General features: G+C 37.3%; 1 protein-coding gene across 6 annotated transcripts in view; it reads right to left on the bottom strand.

Moving 5' to 3' along the window:
- Positions 1-5,103: 5,103 nt before the first annotated feature.
- Wac (WW domain containing adaptor with coiled-coil) overlaps positions 5,104-19,436 on the bottom strand; it is a 76,803-nt gene continuing 62,470 nt past the window's right edge. For 5 of the 6 annotated variants that reach the window (XM_005398110.2, XM_013521376.1, XM_013521379.1 and 2 more), the window contains 7 exons: positions 17,163-17,408; positions 16,385-16,507; positions 15,004-15,152; positions 12,309-12,427; positions 10,707-10,893; positions 9,744-9,871; positions 5,104-7,606 (listed from right to left, as the gene is read on the bottom strand). In XM_005398110.2, the coding sequence (XP_005398167.1) occupies positions 7,537-7,606; positions 9,744-9,871; positions 10,707-10,893; positions 12,309-12,427; positions 15,004-15,152; positions 16,385-16,507; positions 17,163-17,408 (1,022 nt within the window). In that variant the 3' untranslated portion in view covers positions 5,104-7,536. The remainder of the gene's footprint in view (positions 7,607-9,743; positions 9,872-10,706; positions 10,894-12,308; positions 12,428-15,003; positions 15,153-16,384; positions 16,508-17,162; positions 17,409-19,436) is intronic. The other variant, XM_013521377.1, reaches the window with a different exon arrangement.

The following is a 19,436-nucleotide window of genomic DNA, read 5'->3' as shown; positions in this document are numbered from 1 at the left end:
TTTCCCTTCGCCTGGGTCCAGTCAAGGAGGAGCAGCTCCGCTCCTTCCTGTGTGTCCTGGACACACTGCTTAGGCTCTCACTGTCACTCCTCAGTAGCAGCAAAACAGACAAATGAAACAGCAGGTGAGCTCTCTACCTCTAAGCTTCAGGAGGAAATGCTAGCTCCTGGCAAAAGAAAAGCAACCAACTGTTGCCCTATTGGACCCAAAAGGAAAATCACAATAGGTCGAGACTCAGGGTTCCCACACGTCCCTTGCTCTCTTTTTCCGTGTGGCTGGGGAGGGAACAGGGCAATGGACCGAGCCTGAGCCAACTGACACACAAGCCAACTTTCCTGCAGTTAAGCACTCCACAAATTTTTGTCAAAGATATACACTCAACTAAACTGCTGGCCAATTTTCCCCGGGTGTGAATATTTATTATTTCTACAGTTTGAATTACTACACCTTAAATCGGTATTTCTTTTTTTTTGTTTTGTTTTGTTTTGTCTCCGGTACCGGGAATCGAACTCATGACCTTGCGCTTGCCAGGCAGGGCTGTGCCGCTGAGCTAAATCCCCAGCCCTTAAATCTGTATTTCTATTTTCAATCTGTTCTGTACGATTATATCCTCTCTGTTACCTACTAGTTCTGTGGTTTGTACATTTCATGTAGTATTACTGAATACCATACATACATAAAACATTGCTTTGAAATCTTTTTTTCAACTGTGAAGCGGGCCCTCTACTGTAAGCTGCACCCTTAGCCTGTGTTTTATGTTTAATGTATCTTGCACTACCTTTTAAACAAGGAATTTTCCTGATAATCTATAAATTTATTTTTCTAGGTGAACACAGGTATCATTTTATAAAATCCTTCTCAGAATATTTTGTTGATATTTTACTGGAATGACACTGAATATATTGAGGATTTTTACGCCATTAATTTTTTCCTATCAGGAATATGTATATTCTACTTATGCTGTTTTCACAAAAAAGCCTTCAAGGGTTTTTTCATGGATCCTATCCACATCCTAACATCCCTATAATAAATCCTTTTCTACTTTACTAATAATAATGATTTTTACAGATTAAAATTTTAATTAGCCCTTGATGATTCTATTTTCCAAGTAGAGATGACTGAAGAATAGTACTTTTTTTCCTTTCCGTTACTTATGGCTTGCTTATTTTTCCTAACAGAATTGCCTAGTATTTCCCAACTGTGTTAAAAAGTAGCAGTGCAGATCACAGTTGCTCTTTCTTGCCCTTGAATGTTACAGGACACTTGTACGGCTTTGCCTTCCGGTCTGATTTGACTTGGAGCTTCCTATGATTATCTTGGTCAGTGTCAGTTCGAAAGTCCTGTCTCCAGGAAGCGTTTCCTACCTCTGCTCTCTAATCCTCAGTCCTTTGTCAACTTCTTACGTTATTTTCTTCACATCAATTATCCCTGTTTCTATCCCATTATATGTCAAATTCTGAACTTGTTTTGTATGTTTTCCTTTTTCCTTTCCTTTGAATAAGAGCTCCACTGGGGCAAGAACCTGGTCCAGCCAGGACCATAGTACCTTTCTAGTTCTTAATCCATAAACTCTGGACCTCTCAGCTAAGAAACACTAACGTCTTCCCGTTTCCTCACCAACAGTGTCACTGTGCTGCATTCGGATGTGTCCTTGCCTCGGTCACCAAGTGTAATGTTTGTTTCCTTCAAGCTCTCATGAACGCAGCAATACTCTGATCTCCCCTGTTTGGGGTCATGATACCTTTTTAGACATTTCTTACAGCTTCATAAGACATTGCTTTTTATCTTTTGTCAAGAAATACTAGCCCCAGGGTGTGGTGCCATATATGCATGAACACCCAGCACTCTGCGGAGCTGAGGTAGCAGGGTTGCAACTGAAATGTCAGGCCAGCCTGGGCAATTTAGTAAGACCATGTCTCAAAACTTGAAAAAATGCAAATGGTTCAGGACATACATCAGCACAAAGCTCCTGCGTTCAATCCCCAGTACCACAATTAAAACAAAACAAAGCAAAATAAACAGGAAAAAAAAAGTTCAAAGTAGTAAACTCCCCTTGTTCTGTCAGTGGAGTCAGGGTTGTGCTCTTGTCTGCTGGGACCTAATTTTTCTCTTTTCAGTGTTAGCAGGAAGTGTCCCATATTCCAGTAAAGCCAGGAGACCAGAATGGGGGCCCGAGATTCTCCCAGCATCCCTTGCTGTCTCCCTCAGGGGCTTGGCCTGTTCCTGCATCCAGCTCCTTCCACCCTACCTCATCCCATCCTCCTAGCTTCAGATCCCCTTCTGCTTTAACTACAGGAACTCCACTTTCTGAATGGACCCAATAATGCAGGGATGTAGGCCATGTGCAAAGCTGTAAGTTTCCTGTTTTTCTCTCAGTGGCCATCACTTTATAGAACAGGGTTGTCTTTCAGTTTTGAGGAGGGATATTTTGGCTTTTTAAAACTTTTAAGCATTAGAGATTTTATCTGCTCCCTTGTCCTCCAATTACAGTATTTTAGATTGTACCTTTGGACTCCACTTTTTAAATGGATATAGAAAAATGATGCCTGAATTGCATTGAAATTTTTAAAAGCTAGAGCTTCCTCCAACCATGGCAGTATTTTGCCAAATTTTAAGTCATAAAGATGGTAAACTGTTAAGCATCAAAAATATGGAAAAGGGGCCAGGGATTTACTCAGTAGTGCAGTGTCTGCCTCGCAAGTGTGAGGTCCTGAGTTTGATTCCCAGTACCCTCTAAAAATGTGGAAAGAAGTGAAATTTAAGGTTAGACTTTAGAATGATTCTCGTCAAATTCTCTTAACCACTGTATTTTTATAAAAATTCTTCACTAATTCAAGTAAGAACACCTGTTCAGCCCCCACCATATGCCCATCCTTTTAGGGGACAGGGACATACCCTCCTCCCCCGAGACATAATCACTGTTCTAACATTCTGCTGTTCTAAGTGAAACCTTGAAACTACCTCAAAGAGCTGGTAAGTCTACTCTGACCTTAATACCCCACATAAGCTGACCACACTGGGCAGTCAACAGGCATCTTGAAAATGGAAGATGCTCCCTTGTGGGACACATACAATGGCTTCAGCAACTGTCCCAATCCCACTCATCCTAACATTCTCGCAAAGGCAGGCAGTTCTCACACCCCAGCCATTCTAACAGCACGCGGATGTGCAGTACACGTTCTACAGGTGACACACCTTACAATGGAGCTCGAGTTCCCCATTCCTGCCCTTACAAGACGGATCTTGCTGAGTGTCATGAAATCCACTGAACTCGCGCTGTGCCCAATGGTGCTGCTTTGTGAAGCCAGTTGTCTCCGACCCCATCTCACCCAGTCCTGCCCTCAGTTCCTACTGGCCCGTCTCAAGACTGTCACACAACAGAATCCTGTTCACTTATTCCTAAAATCATCACAGAGCGGCTTTTGTTACTACTATGCAGTTGCTTACTCTGATCACCAGTTTTGGAATAGAAAGGTATATTCATTTTTAAAGCTGATTTGTTCCTATCTTTCAGAGACCCAATATCAAAATTTAGAAAACAATTTTCAGTGACCTCTCTGAATTTTCAAGCCTGTTTTACCGGAAGCCCTTTACTGTAGTCCACTCAACAAGCATTCAGACTATTTATCAGGTGCAGTCCTTTAAGAAAACTAGTGGACAAGTGAAACACCTCCAGGGTTGTGATGAGCAGCGGAGAAATGGGTGGGTGAGGAGCAAGAGGTAAAGTGCAGAGGCTCTGATGTGACAGCCATGTAGTCAAGTTGGGGTTTTGTCCTAAGTCTAAAATCATCAAAGGAGCATACACACAACGTCACAGTACCTATTTTACTTCACTATGCCAGCTCCCCGGAGAGCTGTGTGTGTGAGACAAGAGTAGCATGGGAAGCAAGTAGCAGAACTTAGAAGCACAGGGGGTCCTGAAGGGGTCAGGGTAGACAACTGAGGTCAACATGGAAGCAGGGAGCAGCTCTCAGATCTGAAATACATTTTGAAGACACAGCTAGTAAATCATTTAAAAGTGGGGTGTTAAGAGTAAAAACCACCTTGAGTCTTCAGCAGTCAGTGAAAGGATGGTGTCAATTTCTGAAAAAGCACACTAGACAACCAAATCTGAAACACAAGAGTTCTCTTCAGAGACCTTACCACATTAATGACACGTGTTGCCGGGAACGCTAAAAAAGGAGCCATCTGGATGTATCTGACATAGAAAAGGGTGACCCAACAGAGTGACTTCACCTATACGGACTGTGCTTTAGGGCACTCCTTAAATTCAGAGGTCAGGAAAGGAACACAACAACATAACAGGTCTTGGACAACCCCAAATTCAAGCTACAGTATGTGCATGCACGCATGTATGATGGGTGTGGGCCAGGAACTCAAGCATGCTCATCACTACCACTAAGCTGTATTCCTAGCCCTCAGATTTTTCATTAAAACTGAGGAATTAAGACATTGTAGACTATTAAAACACCACTTTTATCAGTCATCAATATTTTGAACTTACTCAAATGCAAATTTTACACTATTTCCAAACAGTTCTGAAATAACTGCACCATATAATCAAAACATATTTATTACTTTTAGTGTCATTTTGTACATGTGTACAGATACAATTATAGGCATATTCACAGGTATTAAAATCTGTATATTCAAACCCAGCACCTACGTACAGCAGTTCTAAGTCCTGAACTAGAAGACTACGGTATGCAAAGTTTTTACTCTCTGCCCTACATGCTCACCCTCAAACTGAAGCTCTGGGTTGTACGTAAACAGAACACAAAACTGCATTTTAACGGATGATGCATTCTTTACAAGATGTTAAGCCACCCCTTCGAAAGATTTTACAACTGTGAAACACATCACGTAAGGCTTTTAGTCATTCATTTGGGCTAACTAAAAGAGCATGCCTTGAAAGAGCTGGTGTTTGTAGTTTTCAATGCGCATTAAAACGAACTGTAGCCCAAGTTTTAAAATCAAGTTTTACTGAACAGAAAAAGGAAAGAGATAGGGAAGCTGTTTCTTCAGAGGACAGTTCTTCTAACAGATTGCACCACTGCAAAATGTGTTTTTTGCTATAGCAGTTAACATCTGAATATGGAGCACTTTTTTTTTTTTTTTTAAACAGAAAATGTCCTAAAATTCCTGAGGGCTACTTCTATTTTCACATTATCCAAACTGAGGTACATGCTCAATTCCATAGCAGTGGGCCAACTAAACACTGTGTCTATTTTAATATATGGTCCCTAGTCATTTCAAGCAGGTTAGGAGCTGGATATCATATTTACATTATAAAGTGCAATATTTAAAATCATTTACACAGAATTGTAAGTGGAGCAAATATTATAAAAATATTGCCACAAGAAAATCTAGCATTAAAAAATCTATCACCAAGAAAATTCCAAGTAGGCATCTTCTCCCCAGTATATATAACTAATTTCTTAGGGATATAAACATTTTTTAAACAAAGGAAAAGTGTGACATAAGCTATTAGCAAATCAAATTCTTATTTACCTAAATCACAAGTTGTCATATGAATGTTTATTCACCCTCTTTCATTATAAATTGCTCAGCTGCTCCTAGGAAAGATACAGTAAGGGTTCTAGCTTAACAGCTCTTTGGGGTTTCGTTTACATGCACTAATGAAGTCCAGGAAATGGCAATAATCACAGGCATGAACATTTCATGACAAACATAATTCATGGCATTTCTCTTTTCTTACATTTAAAAAATATTAAGTCACAAGAGAAAAAAAATCAGCTTCCAGTATGACTTAAATTCCTCTCTATTAGAGGGAAATATTTTTCTATTTCTGAAAATACCAACAAAAGCTTAGTTTACTTGTGAAATTAACTGGAAAAATCCAACTGTTGTTAACCTGTATAATTTAAATATAATGAAAGCACAAGAGCAATTCTGAAATTCAAGTTGGTATCTCGAAGTAGTTAACACTGATGTAGATGCAAACCATCAGAGCTGAGCCCATGGTGCTGGCAGTTCTGGAAGCACTCATCTGCCTCAACCACCACCTGGAGAAGCCCGCTAAATTACAGGTTAAAAGTTTGCAGTATATTTTTCTGTGGACCAGAACATTTGATACAATACTGGTAGTGTCATACTAAGGCCACATGACTTAGTATTTTTAGCAAAGAAAAAAAAACAAGGTAATTTTATAGTAGCAATAGTTTCTTTTTTTATTTTAATATACTTTAGGAAACAATATACAAAGCTGAGCTTTCCCACTATTTCCAGATAACAGCAGGAAGCTCCAATTACACAAATTTAGCATTTTGTGATGGCTAAGAACAGCAGTCAGCACCAGACTTGAACAGTTAGCTACAACACAAACATCCTTCAAAATGAAACGTCATAATAGCAAGACAGGTAAACCAGGGCTTAACAAATGACAACCACTTGGGAAGTGACTTAATCGTTCTTGTTGAATTTCATTTTCATTAAATATCTTATACACAATTTCTTGTTAATATGTTCTGAACAAAATGTTCCTTTAGGAATTATTTCCATTAAGTATAAATATTCAACAAGAATAGTTCTGATAAAGAATCCCCAGGTAGTTTAAATTCTAATGTGCATTGACCGAAGGAAAAGAAAAATAACAATTTTTTGTTTGTTTTAATGTGTTTATTACAACAGATACAATTCACATCTGACTAGCTTTGTTTCCTCTTTCCCCTCCCCACAACCATGTTCATTGGGCCATTTCCTTATAATTGAGCAACTGGTGTACTTTCAGCACACATGCTCTGCAGTACTTTAAGTCCATTCTTACAGGGTGCAAATGGATTTTCAATAATTTATACAAACAAGTGGGTTATGCTCAATCACTGCAATTTTAAGCTACTGTACACAGGAATGAAAAGGTTATAGAAAAGTGCCATAGCAACAGTGCCTTAAGAAAGGAGTCTTAAAAAATGGGTAAAATCAGATCAAGGATTTAAGAGGGAAATGGAACACATGGGAAATGAAAAACATTTCTCTGCAAAACAAATGGAGAAGCACTGCTCTTGATCAGGTGCAAGTGTGGAAACAGTTGTTTCATGATATTTTGTACACTGCCCATATGGTTCAAAATCGCATCCTTAGACACAGATCGCCTGGCGCTTGCACTGAATTTTTGAAAATGCAAGATTTCTGAATGATAAATTAACCCCCCCAATTTTGTTTTAAAAAAGCTAATTTTGCAGACAGTTTTACATGTAAAAGGCTAGGTACTTAGCCACCTCAGCATTGATTAGTTTTGGATGTCTAAGCTCTGTTACACATGGCTTCCCATGGCTTCACTCTACAAAACATATTTACAACGTGAAGAATACATCTACAAGAAATCTACATTTCAGGGTTTCACAAATCAATCTTGTATCTTCCCCCTGAATTGACTCTCACAGACCCTACCCCCTTGCCATTTTTGCTGCCCAGCTTAACGGTCCAAAGCCTACTTAAATGCAGCTCAAAAATGTTAAGATTGGGCAATAAATTTATAGTTCCTGTACTCAAAACCATGTGCAATTATTCACATCTTCACACCATAAAGGAATTCTGATTTTTTAGCTTTTCGAGTTCCTTAATTTGTTGTCTCAAAAACAGTATCCTGAAAAACAAAAGCAGACATCAGAATCTGTGTGATCATACAATACTACAGAACTGAAAATATCTTACAACTACACTAATTAAATCTGTATTATTTACAATTAAGATAAAATAATCTATAACACATGACAAGAATCACAGTAACAAAAGCTGCAATATTTCTTAGTTTTCTAACGAAGTCTCAGTAATCAAATATAAGGACTGATTTAAGATAAAACCATACTGCACATGTTCTGGCCCATAATATTAAGATCAGATTTTACTAAGAGTCCAATCAACTTGATGGGCAATACTCAATGTAGATATGAAAAATTGAAGCCGAGATAACGACGGTTAACAATTTTATTATTTTGAATTGGCAAGTACAGAGGGTTCTGAATGTGCCCAACAAGAAGAAATGTTTGAGGTGATGTTGCCAATTACCCTGATTGTTACATACCATCTATATGTAATTTAAGGGCCCAATGAACTGTACAATTATGGAAAACGGGGCTGGGGCTGTAGCTCAGAGGTAAAGTACATGCTAAATATGCTTGAGGCCCTGGGTTCAATCCACAGCTCAGTTCTCCAGTTTCGTGTTTTTCAAACGAAACTAAGTCAAACTCCAACTGCTAAGCTGTATACTTCACACACAAAAAATACAAACTTTACATACTCTACAGTTACCTAGACTTTCACACTATGAAATCTTTTTCTGATCCTTCTGTTCTGTAAACTGTGATATTTATTACCTGCAATACTGGTGAGTTAAGGCATAATTATACACTAGATTGATATCTGACCATGTGTACTATTTTCCTTAGGACACAAAATGACCAGTGTAATTTTTTAAATAGTGGAAGAAGTTTTTCTTTATGTCAATTCCAGATCCTAAACTCAAAAAATCCGAATTGATATTCGCAAAGTACTTATTTTAGAACTGAAAAACTAGTCTTCAAAGTTGACTACAAATCCAAATTTGGTATTTAGTAAACATTTGCAGTTTCATGACAAGATTAACCCCACCCTCTGAAACCAGTGATATACATAGGATGTAAAGCACCTGAAAGTTTGCCCTCAATTTTGTAACAGGAATTTAGATATTCTACTTAAGTGAAATACGAGATAAGTAGTGGTAGAAAAAGTATAGTCGTAGATAAACTATACCATTAAAGCACTGACAAAATGTTTTCCATATCACAATCCCCAAGGGATCTGTAGCTGATACAAGGATAATACTGACTACCAATCTGAAATCTCAAGTGAAACACCCTAAGTACTAATCTCCAATCAAGAGATTGATAATTAGCTGTTGTTACTTTTGAAATAATGTCACTATAGCTTACAGTTATGGAAAAAAAGCTAAGAAAGATTTATCACGGGAGTTAAGAAAAAATGTTTTGCCATTCAAGAATGAACAATTATGAAAACACAGTTACAGAACAAGATCTATCAAAGAGAATTTTAGATTTTAAATGTGAAATCTGTGTTCATTAGCCATCCTCCTATATCCACTGTTTCTCTCTCTGTGATATAGGTATTTGCAGTTCAAAAATGATAAATTCCAGACACAAGTGGTGAGACCCAGTTTCTCACCGTCTACTCCATCTCACCCAGGGCAAGACTCATTCTTTTGTCCACTGTGAACATGCTGTATGTATGACCTGCTCAGCAGTCACTTAGCAGCAGCCTTCGTTAGCTATCAAACTGACCATTACAGTATCATAGTACCTGTGTTCAAATAACTCTCACTTCAGTAAATGTCCTGAAAGTACAACAGCAATGATGCCAGCAACTGCAACATGCCAAAGAGTGCTGTAAAATACTTCCTTAAGTTAAAAAGTGAAAGTTCTCAACCTAATGACAAAAGAAAAAACTGTATGCCAAGGCTGCTAACATCTATAGTAGGAACCAATTTTCCATCCATGAAATAATGAAGGAAGAAGAAATTCATAGTAATTTCATTGTTGCACCTGAAACTGGGAAACCTACAGTCATAGTGTTATACATACATGGTTAATTAAGATGGAAAATGCATTAAACTATGAGGTTTGGTATCATCTATGGCTTTAGGGATCTAATGGATTCTTGGAAAGCATAGCACTCTGAATAGGAAAAAGGAATAAGTCTACATTAACATTACAGAACATAAAACTTACCTTTGCTCTCGCAAAGTTGCTTGAATTTCACATACTCGGACTAAAGATCTTAAGTTTTTTAATTCAGTACATATTTCTGACATGTGAACACTACCCATGTTATGGGCTTCTTCACGTAATCTTGATGCCTATATTTAAAGAAATAAAAGATTACACAAAATGTTACTGTAAGTAGTATTCATGTATATAAACATTACATTTCCAAGGAAAACTTCATACTAAGATCACAGAATAAGCTTTTCCAATAAATGTGCAAAAATGCTGACACACTTAAAGGAAAAAACAGTATCTAGAAAACTATCTCTACTGAGGGAAGGTAGTTAACTATTTGACTTCCTCAGGTTTCCTAAATAAATAGCATTTCTAAGCACAGGACAGTTTAATGCTGTAATAGGAAGAATCAAAATCTATGTTAATGAAAGATGGCCAGTCACCAAACAAAACTGTCAGTCTGGTTTTTTAGGCACTGGGAATTGAACTCAGGACTCCGCACTTGCCAGGGAGGTACAGCACCACTGAGCTCTATCCCCAGCCCAAAACTGTCAATCTGAAAGTTCAGGCATAGTACTGATGACAGAACCTTACGAGGGCTGGTGGCGTAGCTCAGTGACAGGGCAGTTGCTAGCATGCATGATGCCCTGGGTTCAATCTCTAGTACTGCCAAAAAACATAAACAAAAAATGACATAACATACATGTAACCATACACCACGTAAGTTTCTGTGAACTTTCAGACATTATAGATGGCCAGATATCTAACAAACGGAGTGCAGATGGCAGTTAACTGGAATGTGCTAGTCTCATCTCTTGAGCAAAAATATTTATAAATTTTTAGCTTATAAACGAATGTTTTACAAAATGACTACAGACAATGAAGTTATATATACAACTCAAATTCAGCAGTCTTAAGATTTTCTTAAAAGTGGAATTCTCCCTTTTGTTAATCACGAATTCTGTAACATACCTGCTTCTCTGCGTGGTCTGCAGGCCAGCCCTGAACATGTTTTATGAGACTTTCATTGAAGTGTGCTGCAAGTGTAGGTGTTAAGGAACACGCAGGGCGGGCAGATGAGTTCTGTGGTACAACTGTTGCATTTGATGCATTACTACTTGAAGTGTGATTTGGACCAGGTGATGGACTTCTCTGGCTACTAAGAGAGAAAAACAATTATAAATAATATATTTTAAAGGTGGATTCTAGATATTTTAGAAATTGCCTGTTAGTAATGTCTATACAAATTCCTACAAAAATTTTATTTTACATTATACAAATTCCTACAAAATATACAAATTCCTACAAAAATTTTATTTTACTATCAAATAAACAGAAATCCAAAGTACATTTATATTATGCATTCCTCAATAACCTTTAGGGAGAAAAATGAGCCTTTCTGACACTACTGTCAAATTCAAATTTAAAATAATTACATTCTCCAAATTTCGACAGCAGAACCTGCTGACTATATACCACAAAAACTAACAAGAAATAATGGTCATATTAAATAAATCGTCATATTTTAACAGTTACAGATGAGGCACATATGAATATTGTATCTCATATAGAGGGTGGAATAACGTGAAGCAAAACACAGGCATTTAAAAATTGGATAGCACTGAATGAACACAGTGGCAAAATAAGACCAAAAATGTTATTACTGAGGTTATCTTCTTTTAAAAGTCAATGGTTTGGGCCAGGGTTTGGGGATATGGTGGTGAGAACCAAAAATTTAATCACCCAAGTTGATTTCCTACCTGCTTCACCAGACTTGGCTCTGAATGAATTTCAGTTATTTCCAAAAACTAAATCTCCCAAAGGATGAAGAGTTTTCACCACTGAGGACATTTAAAATAATACTGCAGCCTCTAAAGACAATTTAAAAGAAGAATTTCCCAAAAATGTTCTGAGCAATAGCAACATTGCTGGAGTAAGCAGACAGCTTCCCAAGGTGATTATTTTGAAGGGAACAACTCTCACTTGGAGGTTTAAGTTCTGAAATGTTTGTTTAGAAAACAACAATAAAAACAGTTGAATTATTTTGCCACCTCATAGCATGAAATAAAAATAGGAAAATTAAATAAAAACCATTCATTCAATAAATTTTATTTAAAGTTGTACTGTTAATGAACAACAGAAAATGAAAACACACCACAATGTTACATAACTATGTGAAGAGCAACGTGTAGAGAGGGTCAGAGCTAAAGTTATTGCAAAGCTGAGGGGTCGGTCCATCAGCTGGGAAACATGCCCAAGTTTAGACTTCCGTGACTGTCAAAACTGCTATGAGGTTAAAAAGTGATGTAATACCAACAAAATACTGTAATGTCATGTTTTTAGTCCCATATATACTACACTAAATAAAATTTTAAAAGAAAAAAACCTTTCATCAAAATAACCCAGGCTTTATTACTGGACAGTCATCTACTTATTGTGTAAAAGACCTGTCTTTAACACATGAAAACTAGGCTACCCTTGAATTCTGAAAGTTCTATGAGACACACACATAAATAATACTGAAACAAAGCAACATGCCAACTACAGAAAACGAGGTAACACACATCAACTGACCTCGAGCGCTGAAGACTTCGAGGAGAGACAGGTTCATGACCCTGCTGCTTGTCAGCAGTTACAGGCTGCTGCGTGACCGACTGTGACACTGGTCCTTGCTTAACTACCGGAGTACTAACCTAAAATGTCAAAAGCTGGTGAGACACATTTGTCACATAGGCAAATAACATAGAAACTAGAGGAAATGATATAAACATTTATGCAAATTACTAGTTAGGCTCCCAAGCTGGGTGTGGTAGTACACACCTGCGATGCCAGCACTCAGAAGGCTGAGGCAGGAGGATCACTGCAGGTTTGAGCACAGCCTGGACTACAAAGGGAATTCATTCCCAGCCTGAACTACATGGCGAGCTCCTGTCTCAAAATATAGAACCCAACCCAAAACAAAACAAAAAACCTAGGCTCCCAAATCCAGCTCACATCTTTCTAGTTAGTAACCTTACACATCACAAAATCTAGAGTTTTTGTGACGTAGACTCAAAGGTCTTGCCAAAGGTTGTAAGAAGATGAAGGTAAGTTTTGAAGCATATTTAATTTCTAGATAAATGGCCTAAACACTGTTGAAGTACATTACTGTCACCAGCAGAAAACACTTTTAGCAGTTTTTTCCCCAACATAGTGTAATCTCTCACCCGATTCACTATTACTTCTATATCTTTTTTCCCCAACATAGTATAGTCTCTCACCTGATTTACTATTACTTCCCCATCAGTATACATCTATTTTACTACCTCATACACATACTCAGATTTCAAACACATACTTTAAAAACCTAAATATATAGATTGAACTATGTGCACACACTTCAGCTTGAGTGGCCTTCCTAAAGATGTTACCATATAGAGGCAGACCAAGAAATCTATAAATACTAATGAGGAACATATGCTATTTATATTTTCATGTCATAGACAGCCAGAAAAAACAGAGCATAAATATAATAAATATAAGCTGTAAATTAAAGCACAAAAGCAGACAGAGCCTTTCATGATCCAGCCACATCCTAAAGCTGCAGGGTTTTGGACTGATTACACTCCCAGAGAGCAGAAATCTTTCCCATCTCTATCCCAGATCTCTTCATGTGTGCTTTACATTAATGGGAAATAAATGATGACTACACTGATTCACTGTATGTATAATCTGTTTGCTTTACAATACCAAGAGCCCTCTAAAGTTAATTCACTGAATGAACTTAGAAAAAGTTCAGGCCAGGCTTGATCTCAGTTTATAGCCCAGGTTGGACTTAAACTTGCAGCGAACCTCCTGCCTCAGCCTTCTGAGTGCTGGGATTACAGGCGTGCGCTACCATGCCTGGCCCCGAGTTACTTCTGATAAACCAACACTTGTCCTTTTCATAAAGAACATTTATAATACATTTTATAAAGAACATTTAGTAAGTTCTATGTAAACTCAAATGCTGAATTATTTTTGAAAAGAATTTGAGAAAAATTGGTAGTCATCTGCTTAAGGGATCTGAAATGCTGATTTTATATGACTATATAAAACACTCCACTACTTAATTCACTTTTAGTTACACTTAGTACACTTTTAAAACATCACCTTACAAATAAGTTCTAAGCTCTAAGAATAATGCCCATTTTGCTTATATTTAACTAGCACCTCATCAAAATGTAGACAAATAGTGACTGCAAAACAGACAACTGTAACTTGGTATTTAAAAAAAAAAATCAATCTGGACCTGGAAACATGCATAGACCAATGGTTGAGGAATGAAGGAGATGAATAAATCTGAAGATCTAGAAGGTGGCCTTCAATGTAACTTTGTGTCTAAGTTTTTCCTTAAGATCTTATGTGAGGGGGCTGGGGATTTAGCTCACCGGCAAAGCGCCTGCCTGGCAAGCGCAAGGTCGTGAGTTCAATTCCAAAAGATCTTATGTGAATACAGAATTCTTCAGCATTAAAAAGTTTGAAATAGCCCACTGTTTCATGCCTACTTAAAAAAAAAATCAGAACATACCTACAGTGAGTGCTAAGCCTTCAATGTTTTACATGTGTTATGTTAAAGAGCAAGCATGAGTGCAGCTGGTACTGACTGTATAGAAGGTGTTGTCAAGGAACAAATGATGCAGTACAAACTTGCCAGATAACATTGCTGAGGTCCTTGCTCACAGTCCAGTAATAGATGAGCAATGTTCTAGTCCAACTAAGATTTTGCTTAGACAAATACAGGCAGTATTGCTTAGTAAAATGGATTCTGTATTCAGCAAGATCTGTTACACATTCTGTCTCTACCACCAAAACTAGACCTAGTTTGATTCAAAGTTTAATTCTATCTATGAAATGAGGCAAACAGTATGTGATGCTCATCATATCAAAAAATTAAACATGGTACAAAGTTCTTAGTAGAAAAGACTGACTCATTTTAAAAATAAAAGTACGAAACAAAAGTCACTGGCAAACATTCTCTCACGGGCTTCAGAGTTTGAACGTTCTATAAACATTAAGACTTGCTCTTAATGCTACAAATGCCAAAGCCAATAGGGAAGGCGACAGACAGTGTACAAAAATGACCTGACTCAGGTTTCCTCTCCTACATCTACTATCAATCACTCGTATTCATTCAACTACTACACCTCAATCTCAGGAGGCTTTCTCTAAAACAGAGATTCTAAAATGTCACTAACTCTCCAAAAGTAAGTAGTTTCTTTGTACAACATTTCCCTCAAAGGTGACATACCTTTGGCTGTGATGAAACAGGAGGAGTACTAATCAAAGGTTTGATAGGGACGGTGTTAGTTTGAGGTGTGCTTATCCTTGGAGACACATAAGATCTTGGGGATGAGGCATCGGATGTTAAAGACATGGGAGACTGATTAGATGGCTGGGCTGTAAAAGAGTGAAGTAATTAACTTTAAATAAACCAAAACTTTTCGCAAGACATGCGGTAAAGATCTCTGCATCACACTCTACAGACCCCATGCCCTGTATTCCCCAAAGAACACTTACCACACTGACTAAATGAGCTACAGAGGTAAGCACACCCAGTGGGGTCTGCTCCTCCTTTCTGAGGCTGGAGCAGGCAGTTTAGCCTCAACCTACTTCCGTATGGTAGCATCCTTGGGATCTTTAGTTCTTCTTATTTCCATTAAGACCAGGTATCCCTTTCAGTCCCTCACCCTAGAGGCTAGCCAGGGGGTTGTGTCTGTGCACCACCTATCTCCATTCTACATCAGGTACCCTGCTCAGCTTCTTCTTGATGTTCTGACAAAGTGACCCTTTCCCACCTGTATGTATTTTGCTCCATTTGGATACCTTCATGGAGAAGAGAGACAGCTATTCAAGCAGGAACTAAGCACATCTCCTATCTTCCAGTCAACAACCATGAAACATCAATCTCAAACTTCAAGTCTTTTAACATATGAGATGTTTCAGTCATTTGATATGAAGACTAAGGTATATCAAAGTTTACTTTCAGTTCTGGAGTAAGGTATGTTACTAATGATTAAATTCTGAATTAAGCATATACACTGTGTCTGCAACTTACAAACATTCCAGTTGTGAACTTTCACAGTACCAGTGGATGCCACATTACGCAAATGTGAACAAATTGTAGAAGCAGCTCACGTGTTTGTAGGACACTGTTGCAGTTGTGCTGCTGTATGCGTTCTGTACGGTGTGCTAAGTGTACAGCAGTACAGTGCCCAGTCAGAGCCTAGCATGTCCAGAAGCAAGAGTAAAAGCAGTGGTGATGCGAAGATTTGGTTTCTTCATCCCTTACATTGTGTGTAAAATGTGTCAAAAGTGTCTAAGACTCATTTTGCTGGACTTAAGAACGAATATGACTTACAACCATTTCCCTGGAATGGAACTGCAGCTTGTAAGATGAGGACTTATTGTACTGCATTACAGATCTGACAGGAATACCTTAGGATACAGGTCAAAGCATGATTAAAAAAATAAAAATAGCACTTTTTTTTTTTAATGCAATCTTCCAAAAACCTAATGTAAAATCTGTACTGTAGTGTAATCTCTTCAAAAACAAAAAAACCAACCTGCTCTTAATTTCAAAACAAAACCAAAATATAATTTTAGAAGCATCCAAGAATATGAATAAATACCTTGTGTAGAGAGCTGAGCAGCTTGAGAAATCAGAGATGTTATGTTGAAAGCAGATGGTCCAGCAGTAAGAAATTTATGAATTATAGACTGCAGTGAAGCTTGTGTCACAGCTGCTGTAAGAACTAAAAACCCATTATTTCTTAAACTCAAATAAACACAAAAAGGCTTATGAACCACACTGACTATTTCAAATTAAGACACTGAAATAAATGAGAAATGGCTTGAGGCAGAGAAGACACTCATTGAGTTTACCATGAAGATAAACCCATAATTTCCTTTACACTAGGTCTCCCTCTGTAGGGACAGGCTGACCTCTGTAAAAAGGACAGGGTCTCCCTCTGTAGGTTCGGGCTGGCCTTTAACTATGTAGCCCAGGATGGTCTCAAACCTGTTGGTGATCTTCTTGCCTCAACCCGAGTGCTGGGATTACTGACATGCAAAGTCTTTAAAAGTATACAGAAAACACTATTAAATTACACCACCAATGGTATTAAACTATGAGGGACACTAATTTCTATTCTAAAAAATGAAGTTCAAACATGAATTTCAAAAGGTAATGAAACCATTCATGAACTGGAATTTTAGCATTTATTTATTTAAGTCTTTTGACACAGGGTTTCACTATGCACTTTAGGCTGGCCTTGAACTCACAGCAATCCTCCTGCCTCAGCCTTCCAAGTGCTGGGATTACAGGTATGAGCCACCATGCCTGGCTATAACATTTCTATTTTGTACAACTCAAGTGTATTTCCAAAACTTGTTATCATGAAAATTTACCTTCATTTATTTTGGATATGTCCATGTTAGAATTATTGAGCTGCAGTGTGGCTTGCAAAGCAGGAAGCAACTGTCTAAGAAGATTTGGGTCCTGAAGTAATGGAGGTATCGGTGACTGTGGAACAGGAGAAACGGGGACTGCAGAAGCAGATGTTGGAGGTGCAGATGTGGGATTCAGTCCAGAGGCAGAAGACGTAGAAGGAGTTGTGCAAGAATGTGATACTGATTTGTCTCCTGCTGTAGATTCTAAATATAAAGGAGATAAGGCTGAAAAAATGATCTGAACAGAAGAAACTACCTAAACACATAGGAGTATCTTTTACATGCTAGGTATCTAATATAAATAATCTCATTTCATCCTTATAAGGCCATTCAGTAAGTATTTGCCTCAGTAGAATAATGAGATAAATATTTTTGTATCTCTATGCATTGGTGAGAGACTGAATAAGAAAGATCAGGTAGCTTGTTTAAAGTAAAAGAATCTGGTATTACATTCATGTCTGATTGGAAAAGTACCACATCATTCTTGATACAAGCAATGCTGTCTCTAATGTGGTCATATACTAACCATACATTCAGATAGCTTCCATTAGGATAAAAGCACAATTCTTTATGAATTAATTTACATCTTAGGATAGAAGACAAATAAAATATCTATGACAGCAACAATAACCTAAAAATGAGCACAACGGCTCTAATATATGTCAAGACAGGCACCATGGTGTTCACTCCCAAAACAAGCAAAGATCTGATGAAGGAGACAGACTCCTGTTTTTGAGTTTTAGGACCACAGGATAAAAACCACCAATAAAAAGTAAAAGGTTAAAAACAAACCAAAGGTCTGCCTCATAGTATTTAAAAATAAAAACGTATAAAATATGTATGAAAAGCCGCTTTTACATATATGTATTTAATGCTATTGTAATGAAAGCCAATACTATTTTTATATTACTTGACAAAATAATATAAGCCTTGAAGATTCTATAAATTTTTGAAGAAGAAAAGAATATAGCAAGCCCTGTCAAATAAAAATAAATAAATTTAAGGTAGACTAAACTTCTATGTTTTAGTCTTTAAAACTTATCAAAGGTAAACAGGAAGGTTTTTAAAGAAAGTATTCTTGACATTATAAAACGTTTAAAAATTACAAAAAGGAAAACAATACAAAATATTAGCACCATAATATTTAAAAGAATTAACTGCAAATCAAAAACCACAAGGTACTCAATAGAAAAATTTTAAGGTATTTCTCAGAAGAAACCTGAATGACTACAAGATTAATTTTATTAACAATCAGAAAAAAAATAAGATAAAGCAAGACATCCATTTATATTCATCATATAGGAAAATATTTAAGTCTGACAAAACAAAATGCTGTCAAGAAGTAATGGGCTCAGTTATATAATGTTTCTCCTGGGAACTAAACTGGTATAAGAACATTAGAAAATAATCTGACATTATCTAGAAAAAATTAAGATGAACGTACTTATGCCCAATAACTGCCCTTATATATTATACCCTAATGGAAACTTTATAAATCACGAGACATTAAGTAATTACTAAAACAGCATTGTGTTTGTTTTAACTAAAATTTAGCAACAAAGCAGATACCCACCAACACAAAATGAGCACAAACTAATTATTTTCATTCCATAGGATTTAATGAACACAGTAACTCAATGCAGTGTAATATCAGAAACATGGGCCAGGTGTGGTGGTGCACGCCTGTAATCCTAGCACTCAGGAGGCTGAGGCAGGAGGATTGTTGCGAGTTTAAGACCAGCCTGGGCTACAAAGTGAGCTGAAGGCCAGCAGTACCATGAACTGCATAGCGAGATCCTATCTCAAAAAACAAGAAATTTGGACGTTCATATCACAGCATTCACTTTGGACTACTGAAGACATTCACATACATTCTTTGACGATATTGAGGTAAAAACTAATACAAATGTTTGCTAAAGAATTTAAAATTTTCCTATATATACTCATTATTAAAGGTTTTTCAAGACTGCATCGTATGACTGAATAAGACTATGCTTCCATCGTATGACTGAATAAGACTATGCTTCAAAAGTCACGTTTAAATTTTAAGAGCATGAGTATTACACTGTTGCCTGCTGCTGTAATTATAACATCTTCCAATTCTGGGAACTAAACACTGATCTTCATGGCCTGAGAGAAGCTAAGAACTGCTAGCTTGCTCACTGAATAGAGGACTCCCTTACCAGCCTTTTAATAATACCACAATCACGACAGTCAAGAACTAGGTATAAC

This window comes from Chinchilla lanigera, unplaced genomic scaffold (assembly GCF_000276665.1).
Source record: "Chinchilla lanigera isolate Chin_1 unplaced genomic scaffold, ChiLan1.0 scaffold00061, whole genome shotgun sequence".
NCBI classification, from domain to species: domain Eukaryota; kingdom Metazoa; phylum Chordata; class Mammalia; order Rodentia; family Chinchillidae; genus Chinchilla; species Chinchilla lanigera.
The sequence above is the reverse complement of the archived record's forward strand: the minus strand, read 5'-3'. Positions and strand labels throughout refer to the sequence as shown.